The sequence below is a fragment of the Aedes aegypti genome, chromosome 2 (genome assembly GCF_002204515.2).
Source record: "Aedes aegypti strain LVP_AGWG chromosome 2, AaegL5.0 Primary Assembly, whole genome shotgun sequence".
Taxonomy (NCBI): domain Eukaryota; kingdom Metazoa; phylum Arthropoda; class Insecta; order Diptera; family Culicidae; genus Aedes; species Aedes aegypti.
The window spans coordinates 159,020,727-159,046,732 of record NC_035108.1 but is presented as its reverse complement, the minus strand read 5'-3'; the positions used below and the strand labels follow the sequence as shown (position 1 = coordinate 159,046,732).

The 26,006-nt window shown below is 36.3% G+C and overlaps 1 protein-coding gene across 8 annotated transcripts in view; it reads right to left on the bottom strand.

Moving 5' to 3' along the window:
* LOC5577895 (Down syndrome cell adhesion molecule-like protein Dscam2) overlaps positions 1–26,006 on the bottom strand; it is a 574,667-nt gene that overhangs the window by 166,308 nt on the left and 382,353 nt on the right. For all 8 annotated transcript variants that reach the window (XM_021842939.1, XM_021842944.1, XM_021842942.1 and 5 more), the window contains exons 4-6: positions 12,507–12,668; positions 12,262–12,408; positions 1,409–1,526 (exon numbers count right to left, since the gene is read on the bottom strand). In XM_021842939.1, coding sequence (XP_021698631.1) covers positions 1,409–1,526; positions 12,262–12,408; positions 12,507–12,668 — 427 coding nt within the window. The remainder of the gene's footprint in view (positions 1–1,408; positions 1,527–12,261; positions 12,409–12,506; positions 12,669–26,006) is intronic.

The window sequence follows — 26,006 nt, the reverse complement described above, 5'->3', positions numbered from 1 at the left end:
AACGAACGCAGCAGAAAACAAGCATCTATAAACTCCAGCGTAAGTCCAGCTACAATAGATGTTTGGGCTATCATGAGCGGGAGCAAATCGGATCGAAGATTACCTCCTACACAGGGAGTCTGAATGCTCAGACTAATGATGTCAGTCCTATACGTTCTGCAGTGGTGAATAATTGATGAGAGGAGATGAGACTAAATGATACTCACAAGACCGATGGACTGAGCTGAATAAAAACATCGAATGCTGCTTCCGTAGGTAGGTGAGGATCATCTGTAGAGTGGACCATCAGTTGTATCTCGATCGGTCGGCAGACATGTGGGCATAGGAGAGCTCACTTGGTTGAATTTTAATGTGTTAGAGTTCAACTGCTAGGAAGAAACCCTCGGAAAGGAAATCTCAAAGGCCCAATTACTCAAAAGGGATAAGTTGGAACGACTAAGACCAGTGTTCTTCTGCCAGCAATATTGACCTTGGTCAAGGTCGAACAGGATTGAAGCAGGGAGACGCACTTTTTAATTTACTGTTCAACATTGCACTCGAGAGTACTATTAGGAGATCACACAGTTGCATATACTTGAGGTAGGCCTTATGGTGTTGGTGCTGAGGTAGTGTTTGATGGAGATGTGTTTGAAGTTGTTGTTTGTTCTTCTTGGAACACTTGGGACAAGTAACATTAAAATTTCTCGCAAAATGAAAAGACGTGTTACTGGCTGCGAATAGGAACTATTAAGAACTACGTAACCATCTTAGCTCTGGCAACTTGCAAACGGAAACAAAATTCGCAATGTATAAAACATTGTCTTCCGGTGGCTCACTACGGACACGAAGTGAACGTTGAAAGAGCCAGACCGGAAAGTCTTCGGTGTTTTGCAGGGTAAAGTACTGCGGACTATACTTGGTAGGAAACTAGAAAATAGAGTGAGGTGCAGACGCATATATCACGAGTTACATGTATATGAATTGTACGAAGAATACGGCAGACTTCAGAGAGCTGGTCACTTAGTGCGAATGTCGGGAGAAAGAATTGTGAAAACAATATTCAGCAGGGAACCAGGTAGAAGTCAGCGACTTCGTAAATACGCTGGCTGTACGCAGGTAAGAGGGTTAGACGACCATAAACGTTCGTGGCAACTGGAGTATCGCTCAAGACCGACGAAGATGGAGCTCTACAATACGCCCGGAATTACGCTACGCTATAGCCATCCATGTATCAAGGTAGGTATCGTACAGCTATTTGTCCATCTAGGACGGTACCAACCTCACCTCGTCTTCTTAATATTATCGCAATGATGCAAAATGTTCTTCAGATCCAAAATTAACTTCCATGATTTAACTTAAATCAAAATTCTTCTTATATTTTGTACTTGATGCATATAAATAATTTTAGGAGAAGCGAAAGCAAACTTACCGATATTCAGGCGATGGGCAGCCTTGGGCCACACAAAGTAAAACGGCCCCTTCGTCCTGCGACACTGATACGTGTGACGTGTGCTCCACTACGCTAGGCGACACGATGCCACGTTGATCTGAAATTGAAAACGAGTACATATTCCGTTAGTTTTAAAGTCGCTAAGTGTGATAACTTAATTAATGCAAATGGTTATAGATAACAGAGGAACAATTAAAATGATTGATCACATGTTTCATGCGAAAACATGTGAGTATAGATAGATGGGTAAAAACATCAGGACGGTAGGTTATAGTGTTTTATGACCTTTTGACCTATGTGAGTTTAGTAGTCCAACACATAACGGGTGAGCTGGAAATACGGAGCCATAAATCTCCAATATCTGAAATCACAACGCTCGGATGTCATCTCCGTCTTGCACTGATTCCGAAGGGACCATAGTCCGTAACGTACTCGCAAAGTCAAAACACCGCAACAAATAGGAGACGTTTGCTCGTTTCAATAAGTTCTATAAGGAAGCTTTTGTGTTGGATTGGCTTTTCAGTCTTGTTGTAAAAACCATTATTTTGGAATAAGAATATAACAGGTTCTGCTTTTTTTTAAATTTTGTCAAGACTGAAAAGCCAAAGCAACATCAATAAGAAATTATAGTCGAACAACCAGCGATAAGAAAGCTTTTAACATATTTTAAGCTTCGCGGGTTTCGTGACGTGCGGTTAGTGATTCAAGATGTGTGGATTCGATTCCCGCTTCAGTTCGGGAAACTTTTCGATTACCGTAATTTTGGGTGAAATTGATCATTTTTTTACGGGTTTTCTGATCTGTTTTCTATAATATTGACAATGTCAAACAATTGAATTTAGGAAAACAAGTACGACGGTAAGTCTGATTTGCTCAGGTACCGAAATTTTCATACAGATGTGATTCATCTCTAAAATAAAAATTCAAGGGATCCCATTTCGGGGTGAAATTGAGCACTTGATAAAATGATTATTGTTACGTTTGAAAACAACTCTATTTATTAAATTTGGGTTCTCTGAGTCCAAATTTCTAACAATGCAATATTTATGGAAATAATAAACAATAAAATGCAAAACCATCGCAGAAAACGTCTAAAATGTTGGTAAATTCCAAAGGAATCTTTAGATATCTTACAAAAATTCAATAACTTATACTAGTTGAGCTAATTGGTACGAATTTCGATGATAAAATCTGTTTTAGGGATACATTTCAAGCATTCTCCAAAACTTTCAGGTTGACACCATGTCAAAATCATTGATTAACACTAGAAATTAATAGATGTCTGTCAAAAAACTTCACAACACATAATTCGACAATAGCTAAGGCAAACAACTTCAGAGCGAAAGAGAGACAGATAAAAAAAGGCATAAATTACAAAATTCAGTGATTCTGTGAATATCCGTGTTTCTGAGTATAGATGGATAAACCGTGAACAATTTCAATACCATGATATTTATATGGAAGTATCAATATATGCATGGGCACAGTGCACAATGGCTCAAATCGACAATTTAGCAGGAGTAAAGTGTTTTCTTTGTTCGCGTTGGTATTATACTTTACAGAAGTTGTTTGTAATTAAGTTTTGCATCTCCTTAGAAAAAAATATGTTGAATAAGGTGGTCCTTATACACATTTTGATTGTGGACCACACTTTAATGTTTGAGGAAATTGTAATTGCGTTCTTAAGCAATTTTTTGGAAAATGTTATTATGCACAATTTTGCCGAAGACACTTTTTCATTAAAATTTTCATTTGAGCGTAGAAAATTGATACTGTTTTAACTTAGGTTAGACCCAAACATCAGTGTTTTGGGTTTAACTTTTTCAAGATTTTCGTCAATGTGGTCTTCAGAAGAGTTTAGAGATAATGATGATACACATTTTTGATCAACGTTGCAAGTGCTTAATTCTTGTCAGTTTGAAGTTATAAACAAATTTATGTGAAAACCAATGAAATTTTTAAATGTTCAAAACTCACGGCGTTCATTCCATTAACTTTTTTTTAGTGGCATATGAAAGGCAATACATAAGGTACATTTTGCTGTGAAAACTGCTAGAACGTGATTTTTCTAAATTGAGAAAATTCACTTCACAATTGTCTTCTACAAAGCTGATAGATATCTTACGGTGAAGATGCAACGAAAACAAACCTCGAATTTTCAAGAGCACAAATCTAGAGGACCTGACAACCGTTCGTGCTGAAAATTTGATCGATTGGTCAGCACCAGCGAGTGACCAGAGAGTTAAATTTTCAGCTTAAAATTTGCTGATTTGTACAGGCCGACTGCGATACAAATCGGATCATTCCATATCACATCAACATCATGCTGTCTACTCCATCACCAGTGCATTGATGGTGATAGACTATGGATATCACTGATAGGTTAAGTTTAGCTTTAAATTAAGCAGATCAAATGGCAATTTACCAGTACAATATTTTCGACAGTGATGCAGATAGATTGAAACTATGTATTGGTCACTGAAAAACATTAATAGCGTGGATAATGACCACGTGATCACTCATTCTGCAGTGATTTTGATCTAGAGTGCGATGTCGCATCACTGCTGTTGGTTGTCAAATCAAAGTGATATTGATAGCTCGCAAGTGATATTGATAGTCTTAGACCATCAGCCATCAGCTGATATGATTGATATTAAGCAACTCTGGTTGTCTGCGCCATTTTGCGCCGGAAGCAGATATGTTGGCCTAAACTACACATAAAAATAGTAATTTAATGAATAATTTTCTTATTTCCAAAGATGGCATGAAATGATAGTGGGATGTAAAATCAAAAGCTATTTGACAAAGTCATAGGTTCAAAAACTTTCCGGAAGCACCTAGCCATTAAGTATTTTTTTTACGACGCTGCAGAGAATACCAGTAAAAAAGTTGGTGTTATCTTATTTCAATTTTTCTAAGTTTCAATGTTTGGTAATTATATTGCATACTTTTCAATGGGAATAAGTCCTAAACTTAACATAGTTTTTATAATTTGAAGAAAACTTTGATATATCGTTGAAAACTAAGAATTTCGTGGACATATTGTTGCAACCCTAATTGAATTAGTTGTTTGACATTTGTTGGAATATCTTTGAGTATTATTTGAATATAAATAAATTGTTTAAATTTGCTAAAATAAGTAATCCAGTTACCTCGTATGAACATGCTGTCAATTCCTCGATATCGGTGGTTTATCGACGGACGTTTGGATTTTATTTTATAAAATAATATAGCGAACTACAAAAAATATGATTTTTGCACTTTGTTTTTGATTCGTGGAGTTTAATTGATGATTTTTTGGAGTTTTTCCAGCTAGCACAGAACTTGTTGAAATGATGATACTTTCAAAAGAGCTCCGTAGTTTGAAAGTTGAACCACCATCCAGCGAATAGAGAGTTGTTGGTTCGATCCACACCGGAGCACGTGGTTTATTTTCGTAATTTCCACTTCGATTTGTACATTTCGCACTGGTTCTGTGTGTACATATAAACGTCTAAACCTTACAACATTATAACTCATCAGGCTGGAACAGCCTTAAAACTAGGAAATTAAAAGTTCCAATTAAAACGACCAACGGTCTTTTTATAATAGTTGGTTGTCCGAGATCCGACCCGTTGGGACGACGATCATATACTGAATTGCCTGACCGATAAGTGATCGGTAGGCAGCGTTGTCACGAAGCCCGATACATAAACAGTATCTCTCTCGCTTTGGCGTACGCGGTAAAAAATATATCAAAAGAACATCTGTTGAATTCAATGTTGCTTGTTTTGATTTGAATTAAAAAAAAAAAGATAAAATAAACGTGTTCTCCCAACCCAGACTTGAACCTTCAATCTTTGGACTGCAAGCAAATCTTGTATCTTACTTCGACACCAACTTATATCTGTTAGAAGGGATAGAATTATTTTTAATCACTTTCTACAACCAGCTGTCAATGATTGCTTTCATACAAGAGACATGATGTTCAATATCAACGACTTTTCACTTCAGATTCTAGTGCTACACGCAGCAAACTGGACAAAATTCATATATTTTGCCTTATGAACGATGGAACGATTATTGCAATAAGAGCGCTTTATGTATCGTTCTAGCATCACCCCGTATCACGGCGTCAATATGCGCGTGGTGTATGCACGGGTCTATCGATCGCAAGGTTCTTGGTTCGATTCCAGATTGCCGCAAAAGCTTTTGTCTTCAAATTTTGGTTTCTTCAAATTTTGAATTCTTGTGGCGAATTTCCATAAGGGGTTCCTATGAATTTCGATAGTCCATTTGCTTGAGTGCAGAGACAGTAGAGCTAATCCAAAGTTGGAACTCTTAAAATCATGGTGATTGGTGTTTCGAATTGAGTCAAGAGATCAATCTATTCAATCGATCGTGCTAATTTTTCACCGTGTACTTTGTGCTTTAGGGTAATCGAATTCAGTTTGTCGTCGGGGTCTCTAAAAGGGGTTCGCAGCTTGTAGGTTGAAGCGTCCATCTAGCGAATAGGGAGCCGTGAGATCGTTCCTCACCGGGGCACGTGGTTACTTTTCGCAATTTCAACTTCGATTTGTGCATATCACATATATTCTGTGGGCACACATAAACGTCAAAACCTTACAACATTATAATTTCTCAGGCTGGCATAGCCTAAAAACTGGGCAATTACAATGTCCATCTATTGTTTGGTTATTCAATGAATACTCAGGGTTTTAGATTTTGATAATTATTAAAAACTTGGTTCATCTTGCAGAATACATCAGCTTGCGCCAACTTGTTCGAAATTCTTTGAGCTATTTTTATAGATGGAAACTTATGAGATCCAGAATAATTTAAATTGAGTATGGTGGGACCTCAAAACTTTTAATTCCTTTAATTGGTAACAATTGTGAATCAGTAACAATTTGTAAACAATTGGTTACATATTGCTTAGAAGCGTTCAACAACGAATGCAAAAAATATGAAATTAGTTTTTTTCTCGCAGACTCCCCCAGCTCCCCTCATTAGCTACTAACGCCCCCCAGGCAGAAATCTAGATTAATTCGTTGGTAGCACTCAGATATTAATGTTCCTACTTCTAAAACAGAACTGAAAGTACGACTTTCAACACCGTTATGAAACAGTGCTGAAAAGTAGTACTTTTCAGTACTGTTTTTGTTGGCGGGAAACTATTAAATTGTTCATTATTTTGGTAGAAGGTAAAGCCGTAAATTTGCAAGAAGTATCTTTTCAAAGTTTGCAACCCTTTTTATCTTTTTCCTATAAGCCTCAAAATTCGTTTTCCCATACTATATTTCAAGTCACTTGCCGAGTATCTAGAGATTTTTTGGTACCGTAAAACAGGGTAACCTTGATAGTGCGGGACCCCAACATACAAAACGAAATAAGATAATATCAGTTAAGCAAAACGAATGCAAAAGTAAAGAATATTAGTATGACACTTCATGTCAGAGCTATTTTCATTTGGATCGAGAACATTTGAGACTTAATATATGAATATTAAAAATTGATGCAACTTTAGCAATTTCGAAACGCTTACGAACAACCTGTTCTACAATCACTATTTGATGTAGTTTTGAATAGTTCGTCACTTATATTTGACAGCCAAGTTATAATAGAACTTGAATATGGTCTCAAATCTCTTAGCGAGAAACCACAAAACAGAAAATCGACTTTCGATTATATGAAAAAATATATATCCATACAAAACATTTTTTTCCGGCAATCTATCAACTGCAATCGATAGCTAGGCTTCCAGTACTTGTTTTAAAAATAACAATTAAAAATTTTTGAAACAGCATGCATATAGGGTGTCCCAGAAAGTATGGGCACGACTTTGATGATGAAAATCATAACACTTTTCCAAACAATCAAATATTTTTATATATTTGTATTTTTAAATAGGCTATTTCAATGAGCATCTGTGAAAAACTTATTTGATTTAATAATCGTTTACATTGATAATTTTGAATTTAGAAAATCAATTCTTATCTGGTCAGCACAGACCCTACATTGTGTTTTTGTTGAAAAATAACACTGCGGAACACGTTTTTGTCTCCAGCACCAAAATACCGCTATTCACTTAATTAAGGGTTGCTGAATCCATTGCCGTTTTCAGAAATATCATAGCACGTCTAGTTTTTGAGATATTGACTGTTGAAAATGCAAAAAATGACTATTTTAGCCAACTTGCATGCAAGTTTGCCAGCTTGTAAGGTAATATATTGGCTTAATTTGCCACAGAATTCAAACTTTATGTGTCTAACAATACTTATCATCAAAGTTTGTTTTACATTCGATACGGAAAAGTTATTTTTTGATGGTTTAGAGAATTGTTGTATTTTGCCATATAGAAGAAACGAAGAATTTTGTATGGAGACTGCAAGCATGTTGAAAAAATTGGTTGAATCGAAATTTAATCGCGCAATTTCAATCAAATTATGTCTGAAATGAAAGTTCAAGTTCTATTTTGCATGTTTGGTGGATTATATTACAAAAAAGTATGATAAATTGTACTTTAAATTCCATGTAAACATTAATAAAACCAGTGTTTTATACAACCTTGTCGACCTGTAGCTAAAAATTGTGACGTGCTGGAACATTTCTGAGAATGGCACCAGATTCAGCAACCCCAAATCTACTAGAGACACATAATTTGATCCTTGAGACACGCAAAAATGTCATTTTTGTTACGCTATGTAATTAGTTAAAAATGATTTAATCAAAATCTTTCGCCGTGGTGAGTTTAAGTACATTGTTTGAAATTTTATTTGGCTTTATTAGAACACAATTGAAAAAATGGTTAAATTAGAAAAATCTTGTATTTTTCTCTCCACATAAGACAACATTACGAAGTTATAACTTTTCAGGTATTTTGAATAGTAATAAAAATAACACATTGCAGAATTACGAAAGGTTAATCCTTAATTCTTCTTAGGGCCTTCCTTAGCCATGTGGTTAGAGTCCACGGCTACAAAGCAAAGCCATGCTGAAGGTGTCTGGGTTCGATTCCCGGTCGGTCCAGGATCTTTTCGTAATGGAAATTTCCTTGACTTCCCTAGGCATAGAGTATCATTGTACCTGTCACACGATATACGAATGCGAAAATGGCAATCTAGGCAAAGAAAGCTCTCAGCTAATAACTGTGGAAGTGCTCATAAGAACACTAAGCTGAGAAGCCGGCTCTGTCCCAGTGGGACGTTAATGCAAGAAGAAGAAGAAGTAATCCCTATTCTCTCAGATAGCCAACTTTTATTTTTAATTTATTTTTTTTAACAAAAATATAAGGATTTGTTTTTTGACCATTTTTAAATCGACCACGGTTGGAATCGGATTTTTAGTTCCAATACAAATTTTACATGCTTAACTTTAAAATTTAAATTTGAGTAAGTGATAGTCCGATCAATTATCATATCGTCACTGATAAATATATTTTTTTCAGATTTTTACTATACACATTTTCTGACAAAGAACAAATAGTGTAAAACAAAGTCGCTCAAAAATAACGCGATTTGTGCAAGACTGATAAGAGATGCTTCAAAGAAATGTTACATAATCAACACATTAATAAATAAATTATTCATTATAAAACCACAGTCTACTCTTGTTGGGCACAATAATCAAATGTGTAAAAATCAGATTCGTATTTTCATTAGTCTTGAAATGGCAATATAGTGAAGTCGTGCCCGTACTATCTGGGGCACTCTATAAATATTCAAGTTTTCTCCAAAAAAAACTATCACAGTTACTCCGTTTTACGGTATTTAAATACACTGCAGGGCTTTGTTACAACCCAGTCGAAACCATATTTTTGAATACGCACTTTTTCGATTTTAAAGTTCGGCGATCTTTGACACAGGTAACCTTTCTGAGAAAGTAGATTCTGTGTCAGTGAATCATCGATTTGTTTTCGGCGAGAATTAACGTACAAATAAATTGCCAGATTGTCCGGACGTTTCGGTCGTTTTACTGGCCTACGACCATCTTCTGCGGACTCTAAAATATATTTTTTAACATTTAGAACACATCAAAAACATAAAATTAACACCTTACAATCTTCTAGCCGTTTGTTTACAGTTGGACGGCCATAACTTTTACAAACATCATAATACATAAATTTCTACATACAACATACATACAAATATCTTCTGGTCATGTGTTGGTAATAGATTTAAGCTTAGTTATAATAGAGTTGTACGCCGTCTTAAAATTGGCAGAGTCTTTCTGTTTGTTTACAAAAACTAAAGACACAATATCTAAAGACAAAAACATAAATGTAGTATATGAGATTCCTTGTGGTGCATGTGAAAAATCGTACGTTGGTGAAACAAGTCAATTTCTGTGTAAACGTCTAAGTCAACATAAGTATAATGTAAAAACAAAAAACATATCTGGTACAGGATTGTCACAACACACTATAGAAGAAGGACATATTTTCGACTTTGACAAGACAAAAATACTTGACAAAGTTACAAATAGCTACACTAGATTAATAACAGAAACTTTTCACATTAAGATACGAGGCGATGATAATGTTGTAAACAAACAGAAAGACTCTGCCAATTTTAAGACGGCGTACAACTCTATTATAACTAAGCTTAAATCTATTACCAACACATGACCAGAAGATATTTGTATGTATGTTGTATGTAGAAATTTATGTATTATGATGTTTGTAAAAGTTATGGCCGTCCAACTGTAAACAAACGGCTAGAAGATTGTAAGGTGTTAATTTTATGTTTTTGATGTGTTCTAAATGTTAAAAAATATATTTTAGAGTCCGCAGAAGATGGTCGTAGGCCAGTAAAACGACCGAAACGTCCGGACAATCTGGCAATTTATTTGTACGTTAATTCTCGCCGAAAACAAATCGATGATTCACTGACACATCAAGTCGCGGCGATTGAACCATTGATATCGAAAGTAGATTCTGGGCGATTAAATTTCTGGCGTATTATGATAGAATTGCTTACAGTTTTCTACTCATATACTGATCCAGCAGCTACAGTTGAGAATGATGTCCGCTGTAGCTTCTTTTACCTTACACCCACTGAAGCTAGAAGCGGGTTCATGCAAAATTATCCTAGTGTTTTCTCTCTTTCTATCTCTCCAGCAATGACGTCGTAATGGCGTTTCCTACGAATAGTCCTACCATCTTTACTCCTACTGATGGGGTTGGTATCGTACACCAGCTTCGCACTTTCATCTGTCAACCATTTAAGCGCTTCGTTTAACTTGGTCAGACATTACTATGCCGCTCTGTCGCACTTCAAACTACACGACCCGAGCTGGGCCACATTTGATAAGTCGAGCCTGTTCACCAGCCAGCCTCGATATAACTCCAACTCAGCGTCAGAGTAGTTGTACTGTTCCCGAGTACAGAAGTATGTAAAAGGAAATTGAATATCAGCATCGGTATGCTAGCTAGACAACCAGAAATCGATTGAGAATTCATGTAAAAAGTTGTTTATGAGCTCATTTGCACATTTCGTTTTGTTCCATATAAAAGTACAATATAAGTCGGATCAATCCTTAGCAGCCTTGTTATGGTAAATTAGGTCGCAGAAGGATACAGATACTCCGCAATAAAATCGATACACTTGCATTATATAGCACACCACAAACATAGATGTTTTCATTTGCTATAATGCTAAAAATATTAGAAACGTTTTTAAGGAATAGTCTTAACAACCGCTTGTAGGGCACTACAAAAGCGTGGGATTTTTCTTGTTTGACATAGAAACTTAAATTAATAAGTTCTAAAATGAATTATGAATCAATACCAAATCAAGCATTGTTAATTTTCAAAGTAAATTCACTCTCAATAATATTTTATTGATAAAAGTTTAAAGGCTTTGCTTATCGATAGCTAATTGAGTTATGATAGCTCAATAAGGTACTCATCAGGTCTTCATACTTATCCAAATAATAGCAAAAAAAAATGCCTTATGCTTGAACTTAGGGTTAAGGTTTGTCCACTTGTATACCAAAAATGCAATAAAACTACTGTATTTCGATGAATCACTTCAATTCACTTCTCATGGACGAAGACGTACCGTGTGGCAAGACTCTAACCACTCGACTAAGGAAGTGGGTAGATCTAGATAATCTAGTAAAACATTGTATTATAATACTAACGTGTTGTATTTTGACCGCACACTATATCTTAGCGAACCGCTAGTTATGAGACGAATAGAAACTGATTCTGACCATAATGAAAATGTATACGACGAATACAGGCAACGGAGATCAATAGTTTCATTGCAGGTTCTCACTGATCAAAGTTTAATACGATGGATATTAGCACATCATCCTAACCAGTGTTGATAGACTCACACTCAAAATCTCAATCAATACGCTCTCTCGTGAGAGAAAACTCATTAGAGATCTGCTTCGCAAATCTCACGCTTGAGATTTTGATGCAAAATCAACTTAATCAACTCAAACCGTAAAAAATGATTCAGTCGCAAAACCCGTCAAAAACTCGTGAAACCCGAATGTTGTTGCTTACGATAGAATGGATTAACTTAATTTTAGTCGACTAACAAGAAATTATTGCCGTGTGTGAGTAAACTGTGGAAATACGAGACAATGAGTTAAAAAGGTGAGCCAACTCATCCATGTTTTTTTGACTGCTGAGTTGCATGATTGACAACTCACACATGAAAAATCTCAAGCGTGGGTTGTGAAAAATTGAGTTTTTCACAACACTGATCCTAACTTTCTGATTATCGCAAGATTATCGCACAGTTACGAAACACACTATCAACAATCCAAGCTATTTCAATGGACATCTTAACATGAAATTCATTCTGTTCGTCTTGAAAACAGGAAAATTTTGCACCTACCGTTCATCCGGATCTTCGCCGCACTGCTGGTGACGACCTGCCGCGTGAGTTTGTGCATTGTCCTACACCGGTACGAAGGATACCGGTCGTTATACTCTAGATTGTGCACTAGAAGCTCGCCCGTGGGAAGCAGGTGATATTTTCCATCTGTGAAGAACGAGAAAAAGGTGTGGAGTGGTTACAGGGATACAGGTACAATCCATCGACCAGGATGATTTTCCGCTTGACGGCGAAATGTCACTTACCACCCTGCAGCGAGGGATAGATGTAAAAGGCAGGTTCCTGCACCCAGGATACCACCCGTACTAGCTCTTTAACAAAATTAGGCACTACACAACGCAGAATTGCGGTACAGCCTCGGGACGCTGCCAGCATTTCGACGTCGACTTTGTACGCTTGAGCAACCACTGCATGGAAATGAAAAAGAATCAGATTGGAAAGAGAAAAGAAATGATTGCATCGTTAGTGATGGGGTGATCATTACTGGCTTGATGAACTAGAACGCTTCAAAGAAATTCCAGAGATGAGTAAGTGCACCAGGATGCAGCGCCAAGAGCTGATGGTTGATTGCAATCAGAAGAAATGAACGTTTGATTAATAGTTTTTTTTCCATCTTTGAATTTTATATGATTACAATATTACGGCACATCAACGATTTAGCATGGAATCAAATGAAATAATTTCATTATCTTTATAAAGTTGCATGGGGCTTACCTTAGCCGAGTGTTTAGAGTCCGCGGCTACAAAGCAAAGCAATGCTGAAGGTGTCTGGGTTCGCTTAAAGGTCGGTCTGGGATTTTTTTCCTAGACTTCCCTGGGCATAGAGTATCATCGTACCTGCCACACGATATACGAATGCGAAAATGGCAACTTTGGCAAAGAAAGCTCTCATTTAATAACTGAGGAAATGCTCATAAGAACAAAAAGCTGAGAAGCAGGCTCTGGCCCAGTGGGGACGTAATGCCAAGAAGAAGAAGATAAAGTTGCATAGCGGATAGAGGCTTAAGACATCTCAGAAACCACCTTTCAGAGTTCATTCAGGATTTCCTTCTAGAAAAACATCTCAGGGGCTCAAATACGTATTTTTGAAGATGACCTCAAAAATACATTGATCTAGCACTTCATCACGTCTATCATATTCTATATCACATTTAGCATATTATCACGAGATAATATTCATTTTAGGTGTTGCTAAACTTTTCAAGGTTCTGCAATATTCAATATGAGTGTTGCAATGCGCAATTCCATACTTATAATGGATATTGTAATAAGGTTTTAAACTTGATTAACTTGAAAAACTTCTTTCAGATTCCTCAGGAGAACTCGAGAGAAAAAATGTTAGATTAGACGAGCAGAAAAATCTTTAACCCGTATAGGCCTGAGTGAAAGCAAAAATACTAAAACTCTTACCACTCAGCAAACACTTAACGGATTCAAATATTTTTTTGTCAACATACTGGCCCACATATCTAGTTTCTAGAAATGGTCGGAGGAACTCGAGAAAAGTCCTGTAGCCGGAGTTATTGCGGTGGGTCACTGGGTCAAGTCGGGTAGAAAAAGGCGTTTTTTTTGGGACATGTCAAATTGTCTTAATTTATTTCCAATGGCAATCATTTTAATTTGAATAAATCATTAAGCTCTGTTATTCAACATTATAAATGAAGAGTATTGAACCGTTTAGAATGTTGTGGATGTGTCCACTCGGACTTAATGCCCTGAAGAACCGGCTCTAGATTTGTTAGGTACTAAACTGTTTCAAATCTCTAAAAGTATAGATCGAACATAATAGTTCACTAGAATGCGTTCCCATAAGCTTGTCACAGATGTTAAGATACAAATTGTGCATTTTATCCTAAATTTGAGGCATCCCGGGCACCCAGAAATGGTCATTTGTAGGATCAAACAAAAGCATTTCACATGATTATTCAATTTAATCGATTATCTGGAGGTTTACGTTGATGCGTTTTTCTTAAAACTTCTTATAGCCGATTCTGGAAATTATCTGTGACTTGAAATTTGTCTACCTCCAGGGGCACAGAAGCACAGAACCCTTGTCACCCGACCTGACCCAGTGATCCACCGCAATAACTCCGGCCACATGAACATTCCCAAAATCCTATGTCCACTTTTAGAAACTAGATATGTGTACCAGTATACTGACAAAAAATAATTGAAATCCGTTAAGTACTCGCTGAGCGGGGAGAGTTTTAGTAATTTTTCTTTCACTCAGGCCTATACGGGTAATGGAATCGTCGAAAATTATGAAAAATTTCCGTTGGTACTCATAGATGTAATTGTTCGAGTAATTCTTGCAAGAATTCGGAGAGGTACAACTGGATAAATAATCAAGAGACACCCCTACGTGTAGATTGTCAGTTCCGGGTCATTTGGCTGAACGCTATCTGGCCAAACGCCATTGCTCTTTGGTGAAACACCATTTAGCCGAAAGAGTCGAATGCCGTTTGTCCGAAAAACTACATTAATGAGTCAGAAACACGATACAAAGCTCAGATCTCATCTAGGTTGATTTAAACCATACATTATGAATGAAACTGTCAGAGTACGACTGTGAGTCTTCTGGGAGCATTACATTGGTGCCGAGCTAACATTACTATCGACCTGAAGGTTGCGGTCTCTGACATTTTGGTCATTCAATTTGAACACAAATTTTTCTACCAGTGCTAACCGTTGTTTGTTTGCTTGTCTCGCAGGAAACCATTTTCAAGATGCACACTTAAAATACTTCACACAAAGCTTCTGTAGTTTGATGCAGGCAATAAGTTAAAAAATCAGATGAATTACCCAGACAACCAAAATGTACGTATAACGAAATCACCTGGAGGCTCTATATGTGCAAAATTTCACTTATAAGATGTTGCGAAACGGCCTTCTACGTACAAATGTGGAGGCGATATGCGTGCATATATTATGTGATGAATAATAACGTACAATGCGAGTCTATAAATATTCTACCGAACTAACCTGCAATATTATGCGACTTAATTTATGATAACAAATGATGATTTGACAGCTGCTACGGATTGATCCGACTTACTCTGTACGTGTGTACGGGACTAAACAAAATGTACAGATGAACTCAGAAAAGAAGTGGTTTATGCGAGGAAACTCATCAATCTGACGAGTTTATCCACGGTGTTTAGCGAGTTTGATGTAATTAGTATGAATAAACGAGTTGTAACGTGAACTTTCATGCGATTTCTGGTTGTCTGGATAGATAGTTTCTGACTATACACTCCCGTGCAAAAGTTTGGGTTCACTCCCTAAAAAACATACAAAATTGTTCTGTCCATATCTCTGTGATTACATGTCCAATTGAAACTCTTTAACCCGCATTCGAAAGGCAAAAAGTTATTCTTATTTCGTGTGTATTTTTCCAAAAACATTCTTCGAACTTTGTATACTAATTATTTACTTAAAGTTGTGCCATTTTTCAAAAAACACACTGAAATATCATATCTAATTTCCTCAGCATTGGATTGATCAAATTTTTAAATCAAAGTGTCATTAGAATCGTAGTCTTATATTCTTTGAAGAGACCCCACGAAATTTTGGTGTACCTAAACTTTTGCACGATACATCATACTGAGCGGTGAACCCAAACTTTTGCACGATGACTTGACTGACTGTTTCATTGATTTTGAATACTTTCCAGATTTTTCCATCTCTTCAAAGAATATAAGTTTACGATTCTAATGACAGTTTGAATCAAAATTGTGGTCGATCCAATGCTGAGGAAATTAGATATGATTTTTCAGTGTGTTTTTTGAAAAATGTCACAACCTTAAGTAAGAATTTAGTATACAAAGTTCAAAGAATGTTTTTTGAAAAATACATACGAAGTAAGAATAACTCTTTGCCTTTGGAATGCGGGTGAGAGAGTTTCAATTGGACGTGTAATCACATATATATGGACTGAACACTTTTGCATGTTTTTAAGGGGGTGAACCCAAACTTATGCACGGTAGTGTATGTTAGTTAATATATTTAGTTAAAAATCTTCAAAAGTTCTGAAAAACTTACGCATCAATAACACCAAGTAACCGTATTTCAACAGTTGATAGTTTTTGTGTCACATAAAATGTATTGTAGAGTTGAGCGTGACGAATAAATCACCGCACACTCCTAGGTATATTCGGATCATTTTGATGAAAATTTTAGCTTGACAGCAGCCTGGCTGCTTGTTGATATCCAGTACACACCCGCAGCTATAGACCACTTCATGTAGATAAGTGAATAGTGCCTATAGGTTATTATTCTTACATTATCTATCGAAATAATAGCCTTTTTTTTTAAAGATGGTAAATTCTCCTATGAAAAGTTTACAATTGATAAGGCCAACAAGCTTTATTACAGTTCTACTCATAAGAAAAGCTTATGATTAAAAGAAGGAAAAATCTAAAATCTAATTGAGTATTAGCATATGCAATGCAAATAATTAAAGGAACAGCCTTCGTTTACAAGTAGGGATAATCTAAGATGAAAATTAAAGCATCTATAATGCAAATAATCACCATGTCTGTGTATATTCAAAGAATTGCTTGTGACTTCAGGACGGCAAAACTTCAAATCAAAATATTAGCCGTATTGGCACAATAATTATAAGAAGTTTTTATCTCAAGATGACTGCCGAACCAACTGAACAATCAAGGCTTTGCAAAAGAAGTTTGTAAGATTTGAACTATGATTTTTGCACAGGAACGATCCATTGAATCTCTCTAACCACGAAGACCGTTGCAAGCTCTGGTGAAATGTGTCATAAGCGACCTTTATATCAGATTTGTTTACTTCTCATATGGATTGTGCAGGGCTATCAGGAAATCATGAACATTTATAGACGAATCACCCGAAATAGATCCTCTCTTCGTTTACGTAGTACTAGTGGTAGCTATTGTTATTTGACCCCTTTTACAAGTATAAGAGCCTCGTGGTCGTGTCGTGAGTATCGTCAGGCATTTAGGCGCATCGTGTCATGGGGTATGGGTTCAATTCCCGCTACAGCCATTGAAACTTTTACAGTTATGTGAAGTGGTGAACATGTCTGCTGAACCAGAACAAAACAAAATGATCGCGAGCATCAGTGCTGATTTACTCGCATCGGTCGTGCTCGCGAGTAAACGAAGCTAAAGTGATTCGTCAACGTGTTCGGAAATGTTCGGAGTCAATTGCGCTTTCAGGACAAAAGCTATTTCGCCTCCAAGATTTCTGGATTTCACTACAAACTGATAGCATACTGTCGATTAGATAGATATACAATTGATTTGTCTGTTAAAATCATAATAAATCGCACTTTGTTCGATTACACTGCGGAACACGCTTTTGTCTCCAGCACCAAAATACCGCTATTCACTTAATTAAGGGTTGCTGAACCCATTGTCGTTTTCAGAAATATCATAGCACGTCTAGTTTTTGAGATATCGACTGTTGAAAATGCAAAAAAATGACTATTTCAGCCAACTTGCATGCAAGTTTGCCAGCTTGTAAGGTAATATATTGGCTTAATTTGCCTCAGAATTCAAACTTTATGTGTATAACAATACTTATCATTAAAGTTTGTAATACTTTCGATACGGAAAAGTTATTTTTTGATGGTTTAGAGAATTGTTGTATTTTGCCATATAGAAGAAACGAAGAATTTTGTATGGAGACTGCAAGCATGTTGAAAAAATCGGTTTAATCGAAATTTAATCGCGCAATTTCAATCAAATTATGTCTGAAATGAAAGTTCAAGTTCTATTTTGCATGTTTGGTGGATTAGATTACAAAAAAGTTTGATAAATTGTACTTTAAATTTTATGTAAACATTAATAAAACCAGTGTTTTATACAACTTTGGCGACCTGTAGCTAAAAATTGTGACGTGCTGGAACATTTCTGAGAATGGCACCAGATTCAGCAACCCCAAATCTACTAGAGACACATAATTTGATCCTTGAGACACGCAAAAATGTCATTTTTGTTACGCTGTGTTACTTGCGAGTAAACATTCCATTTTTTTCTATTCCTTTTTATGTACTGTGCATTGCGCGATTATTTATCGCGACGGCGATCTTGAAAACTGCTTGAAATGCGTGTAGATCGCCGCAAGTACTGCGCTGAAAACACCAAAACGACTTGAAGTACCTGCGGCGATCGGTGGGTGAAGATTCCGATTCCACTTGAATTACCTAAAATAAATAGAAATTAATGATTTTTCCATGATTCTTATTCCGGACGCCACCTAACTTTTGCTTCATTTTACGGACACCTTGTATTGAACTCCAGACAGCTCACGAAAAGCAAAACTTAAATAGTTAAATTATAAATTGAACTCTCGTAATCGTTAGATGAACGTCAAAACTAGTTGCGTATTATAAATTTTCATGGATTGCTGTTGAAAATTTTTATTAAAACGCGCCTGAAAGTTGGGCACTTTTGAACGGGAAATTTTGAAACACTTCAATTGAAATTTTTCATATACAAAGTAGAGTGTTCGGAATTAGAAGCTGTCCGGAATTTGAATCAGAACGGTAAAATATTTCAACGATTTCCTTAAAAATTCTTTATTACTTCTCAAAAGAATTCTTGTCACAAACTTTCACTTTTTTTAAATAACTAGAGGGTTGCTCGAGGAGGAAATTAAATAATAATTTAAAAATATTGGCTTTAATACATGTTTTTTGTTCTGAACCTACAGAAGATTTTTTCAGCAATTTTTGTGAATATTGCTGATAAAACTTTTCTGAAATAGTTTCAGGATAAATAAAAGTACAATTTGTAAGATTGTACCCCGTTTGGCATAAAGTCGTTTGGCATAAAGTCGATTGGCATAATGGTCGTTTGGCATAATGGCCGTTTGGCATAAAGTCGATTGGCATAATGGTCATTTGGCATAATGGCCGTTTGGCATAATGGTTGACTTAGAATGAATATCGGCATTTTTGAAGCTTTTACTGAGATCAACACCACCGAGCCCATAGCCAACATTTTTGGTAGGTTCGTTCAGAGATTTTCCAAGCCATGCATGTCAAAAATTGTTGTGACATTAGAGAGCATTACTAAATAGAACTCGTGACGGGTCTGGTGGAAGATCTATTCGGAATAATAATTTTATTACATCCCGAAACATAGAGTATCACTGATCTTGTTGCGATATACATATTTGAAAATAGTAAATTGAAAAAGAAACAAAATCCATAGAATATTTTGCTGCAGATCAAGCTTTGTCCCAGTTTGGACGTAACACTTGACGAAAATTACTTGATAAAAGAAGGGAAAATTTATTTGCAAAATATTTAAAGATCTTATTCAAAGACTATTAGTTCAGCAAAATGCAAAAATAGTCTATATACAAGAGCAGATTATTTTTTGTTTAAAATGTTAAAGGCTTCTCACAGCCTAAATAAAATGAAAAACACAGTTTTATTAATTTTAATTTTAGAAGTATACATCATATTCACACCGTCTGTTATCGAAAGAATGGAAAAATAATATTTTTTTCCAGCATACATATCTCGAAAGGAGATCATTGCAAAAAAAAAAAATGATGAATATTGGCAGGTTCTAAAGTAATTATCATTCTAACAGCACGTCTTGCAAATTGCAGCTTAACTAAATAATAAAATATAAAACAGTATGAATATAAAGAACAGTCTATTTTTTAAAGAAGGCAAAATTAATGATTGAACCAATAGACGATTAGACGCCAAAAAATATTGTGGCATAATAAAACGAAAAGACAAAAAAATTGCGTTCAAGATCATCGATGTGATTGTGCTACTTTATCCCGAATATCGTTTCTCCGGATGCCATTTCCCTAAATGACTGGTTTATTTAAATTTTAAATCAATAGTTTTTATACCTTTTATTAGCGTTACATCGTATTTAGAGTCGAAGCAAGGCAGCCGAAGAGAAGAGTGTTCGCTCCGTACTTGTAGTGACATTTTCGTTCCTTTGTTCAGTCAGTGTATGAGAAAAAGTAAGTGGACCTCTAAATCGATAAAATTTTCAATTTTTTCCTGAATCTGTGGGTTAATCCGTTCCTGGGACTGCAACCGTAAGTAGTTACTAGTTTCGAATTTCGTTTCCATCTGGTGAATCGACGGTGGGGAATTATATAATTTCGACAATGAAAAAAGTGCCACGGACGGAAAGAGCACATAATGGCCGCGATGTGTCGAAGAGGAAAAAACCCCAACCTCCAATCGTAGGACGATGGGAAAAATTGCGACGGAATTAGTATTTTTCACTCGATTTCATCGAATTTTGTGCCTAATTCGAGAGGTTAAAGATTTTCCGGATGACTTTCGGTACCACAGTGGACACCCTCGGCCGCGGAATTGAGATATTCGAGCCAAATGGAAAAGCTGCCAAGAGTGCGAAAAAAGTATGGCCATTTTGTAGCCAGCCGTGAGACTATCGTCATCATCAGGCGTAGCGCTAGTGCTACTCGTACCTTTTATTTAACATGAGTGATATTTTTCCTCTGTTCCTCGGGAGCTGTTTTGGCTCAGTGGTGTTGTTGGTGCTGAAAGGTTCCTGAAAAGTGTTGCTTGTCGTGTTGGAATCGTGTTCTGGGGAATGAAGTCGCCGTTTCATGGCTACGAATATTGATTGGATGGAAAAACGGAGCTGTTCGGAAGATGCTTCTGGTCGTTAGTTAATTGCGAAGTTATTAAGTAATTTATGCGCAATTCGACCAAAACCAAGCTTGTAATGTAAAAGTTTGTAATTTACAGAATTGGTAGCAGGTGCTTCCTTGACATTGTAAAAAGTTTGAAACTAATATGTTATCGTCAAAAAGGAAAATTCAATTATTATTCAGATATACTTGGTCCCTCTATTTCTCTAAGTTCTCTGTTTTGACCAAAATTACGCGACTTATCAACTGATTCTTCAAGCATTTCTATTCAGATTCTTCAGGGAAAACCTTCAGGAATTGACGTAGTGATTTTTCCAGAAATTTCATTTGGAGTACATTAAGCGACTCCAGCGAGGGATATTTGTACTCTCCAGAAATTCTTCATTCCTATGCCAATTCTCCCAGGAATGCTGCCAGTGATTTTTCAAAACATGATTTCAGAAACTTAGGCAGAATTTGCTCTAGAGGAATCCGTGAGCATATCAACGCCTCCAGTTATTTTCTCAGGGATTAATGTTTCAATTATTCAAGGAAAAAAAATCACCTAACGAATTTATTCAAAAACTCTGGAATAAACCCTTGTGAATCCTCTTGCAGAATTTATGTAGCTTTCTTTGGAAGATCTCCTAGAGAATACAAATAAAATACAAGTGGAGCATACCAATTTTTATCACTAATTGATTATCGACTTCGACCGAAATCTCCTGTTGTTACTCTAGGAGATCTTCCAAAGATACCAACAGAAATTCTCGCCAGGAAAGCTTCTTCAAGAAAAGCTCCTGGAAAATGCCTGAAACTACTTTTGAAGACTGGAAAATATTTGAAATAATCACAGGAGAAATCTCTGGAATAGTTCCTGAAAGTATACTTAGATAAATTCATAGTTGATATCTGAACCTGTATCCGCCCAGCAAACAGGAAAAAGTTCAAATTGCTGCCATTTCGGCAATTTTCAACGAATTGTTTATTTTTTCATTCATCATTGGGATTCTTGTAAATGTCCATCGCTTTGTAATCATTCCGGTGAGTTACTGGGTCAAGTCTTGTAAAAATGACCCCAACTTTTCAATGAACTTTTACCCAACTTATTATTATAAATCCTACTCCAACTCAACTTATTTTTATTGTTTTGACTACGGACGTGATGTGAGTACTAAATTAAATAATGGTACCAGCTTTGGCTGTTGGTGTTTTTTTACGGTTATTCATTGGACCGTCGTTGAACCAAACCCAAATAGGTTATTTTTTGCCTTCTAAACTGTCAAATTTGGGTATTAAACATTATTATTTCGTAAGAGCAACTTAGACCTGATCGAACTAGATCATGTTAAGAGCATTTCCCTCCTAGAAATAGAAAAATGATTGACATTCGTCAATCTCGTAAAAAAAATTGTAAAAAAAATATTTCACGACCAAGTCACTGTGCCATCTAGATGGCCAATATCCTTGAAATGATTCATCACGACCATATCTGAGTTAGCTCTAACAAGTGATGATGTTTAAAATCTCAATTTCGACAGTTTAGAAGAAAACCTATCTTCGGTGGGTTCTAAGCAGATCCTATAAATAACCAAAAAAATACCCAAGGTCAAAGCTGGTCTTAGTATCTCATTTAGTGTTTCCATAGCGTCCGTGTCCAAACTATAGAAATAAGTTGGTTGGAGTCGGATTTATTCTAGTAAGTTGGGTAAAAGTTGATTGAAAAGAAAGTCGGGATCATTTTTCATTCGACTTGATCCAATATGAGCGGAATAACTCCGAACCGAATCCTAAGAAAATCCAAAAGCATCTATGCAGAAGTCTGTGGTTAGATTTTTGAAGATGTTCTAGATGTCTTGTGGATGTTTTTAGAAAATCTTTGGTAGAATCACCGGATAAAATCCTACAGGATTTAAAACTTTCTTGAAGAACATCCAAAAGAATGTTTAGAGGAATTAAAAAAAAATATTCAAGGAATTACTTAGAAAAGTTTTTGGAAGAATTCCATGGTGAATAATCACTACCTAAATGAACTCCTGAAGAAATATTCGGAGTAATTCTAAATCTTTGGGGAAATATCTAAATTAATTTCTGACGAAATTCCTAAAGATGTTCACGAAAAAAGCACACAGTAACACGAGAAGGACACTAGTTTTTTACGAGGTTTATTTTTGTGAGATTTTTTTAAGCGGTACCGTGTAAAAAACGCGTTATTTCAAAAACCGACGTACAATACTCTGCATCAGAAAACTTTTTCCGAGTTTTTCTTACGTCTTTTTTGGAACAATGTGTTTTTACGTTTTAGATAAATGTCTAATGCTATAAAATCAGAGTGTTCCGTAAAGCCCAAGCAGGACGGTTCGTTTTCGCGTCGTCGAAGAGTTTTTTTTTTCTGTTTTCGCGCGTCTTGCTGGGTGCTTCGTGAAGCCCAAGCAGGAAGGATCGTTTTTGCACCGCCGGTTTTTTTTTTCATTTGAGCGCGTCTTGCTGAACAGTGCTTAATAAAGCCCAAGAAAGCTTGTCCGTATGCTTTAGGCTTGTTGGTGACGCAATTGAAGTGATTTGAAGCTCCCTTGTCAACGATAAATCATCAATTGATGAGCTCGTTTCATGCTTCTTTTTCCAAAGAGGTAAATATGTTTACACATACATATCTCTATCTTAACTCAATAGCGGTCGCGCATTCAACCATTACCGACACCACCTCGCTCGAGCTGTGTATGAAAAGCGAACTTTTTTCAGGGTGCGTGTACTCAGTACACGCATGCGACTGATCTTGGATTAAAAACGGTATGGAAATGTAAATAGATAACTTTTTAAATTGAGGTTACATGAATCGCATCACTTACCAAGGTGAATCCAACTTGTGTAGCTTCAAAATCCTTCCCACTAACAAAAACTCCTTCCCGTGACAACCATGAAGATGCAGAAGTATACTCGGTCTTTAGGAACAATTGATGTCACACTAACATTCCTTCCCTTCTCCGTTGACCGTAAGGACGTGGCCGTCGTCGTTATTATTTCTATTTTATTTGGAATTTTCGAAATTATACACTGAAGATGGTACTCCAAAGCTCCATCTGTTTGTTCCTTGTACAATTTCGATTATTCTGGTCAATAACTGAGTAGCAACTACGAATTGTACGCTTATCAATGCTTTTGCTCAAATGTCTGATCTTATAGAACCAGGAATCAAATTCTTACATTCTGATCCAAGCTTCGTTTTGTTCTCTTGATGCCTGTTCCTGATAGCAATTACCAAGAATGGACACCCAACTGTAGAAGAACACTCCTTGGCGCGAACTTTCCTACCTCCTAGTCTCTGGTCAACGTAAATTTTGTTATTGTCAATCGGTATCCAGAAGAGGCTTCAAGGTAAAATAAAAAAGGACAAGGGTGTTCAAAAATAAAAATAAGAAAAAACAAAAATCATAAATTTTTCGAATAAAAAAACAAACATTGTCCAAAACGTGTCAATCTGAACAGATTTAGATAGCGAAAAAATATATTTAGATCGAAAATAAAAATTTGAGTAATAGAGGGTTAAGAAATATTTAAAGACAACATTGGAGAGAAATCAGTATCTTCGACGAAATCGTAGCCAAATCAGTGAAAACACTCATGGATTTAGCTTTTTTTTTTTTAATAGTGATAGAATCTTTGGAAAGATTCCCAAGAAATTCATACTGAAATCTCTGTAGTAATTTCTGGGATTACCTTTAAAATTCCAGGTTGATTTGAAGGGCTCAACACGAACGTACTTCATGAAAGAATTCCTTAGGAAAGCCGTTAAAAATCAATATGCGAACTAGTGACAAAAATCTTCAGAATAATTCCTGAATTAGTTTCTGATTAGTTTCTGGAAAAAATCTTGAAAAAATATATAGGGAGTTCTGTTTGATCTTTCGACCTTGATGCTTGCTTTTGCCGGAGCGAGCGACGAGGGCAGGATCAAACATGTCGCGCGTCGGTCTAGTAAGTGAAAAAGTGGCGTGATCGGGGAGTTCGGTTGGAGTAAGTGAAAAAGTGCCGCGATCGGTTAGTTCTGTTTGATCTTTCGACCTTGACGCTTGCTTTTGCCGGAGCGAGCGACGAGGGCAGGATCAAACATGTCGCGCGTCGGTCTCGTAAGTGAAAAAGTGCCGCGATCGGTTAGTTCTGTTTGATCTTTCGACCTTGATGCTTGCTTTTGCCGGAGCGAGCGACGAGGGCAGGATCAAACATGTCGCGCGTCGGTCTCGTAAGTGAAAAAGTGGCGTGATCGGGGAGTTCGGTTGGAGTAAGTTAAAAAGTGCCGCGATCGGTTCGTTCTTTTTGATCTTTCGACGACCTTGACGCTTGCTCCTGGGCAGTGCGTCAAGAAAGCCCGAGATGTCGTCCGTGTTTTTTTTTTCTTTCGAATCGCGCGCCTATTTTTTTTTTTTTTTTTTTTTTTTTTTTTTTTTTTTTTTTTTTTTTTTTTTCTGGGTGCTAGCCGAGCAAACGAGTGAAGCTGAAAGTGGATTGTGGCCGCTCAGTCAAGGATAACGGATCAATTGGTGAGCTCGTTTCATGCTACTATTTCTAATCTATAAAATATGTATGACTGCACATTTAATCGTTACAATGGTGGGATGTAAATATGATGTTTCAACAAACTATGGATGGTTCGTCACTGTGAGTGTCGACACAAACTCTGATTCATGATTTATTTATGTTTAACATTTTTTTTTTCAGAACACCCCTTATATACCTTTATTCTTGTAATTAAAAAAACTTTGAATGGTTCGACACTACAAGTGTAGACTTGCGAAAGGTCCACTTTATTCAACAAACTTTGGATGGTTCGCCACTGTAAGTGTCGGCATAAGAATAAGAGTGTTCTATGATGTCCCAACCAATTGAGTCTTTTGTTTCTTTTCAAATGAGTAAAATATAATAACACATGCTTTCGTACTGACAGCTGTAGGAATGTTACATTTAGGTATTTGTTCAACAAACTTTGAATGGTTCGTCACCTCAAGTGTCGGCATAATTTTCCTCTACATAGAAATTATATGAACAATTATATTTACGTATAAGCATGTATATATCTCACAAATCATTGTTTATCATGGTCTAATCGCTTATCAAAGTGAATCCTTTGACCC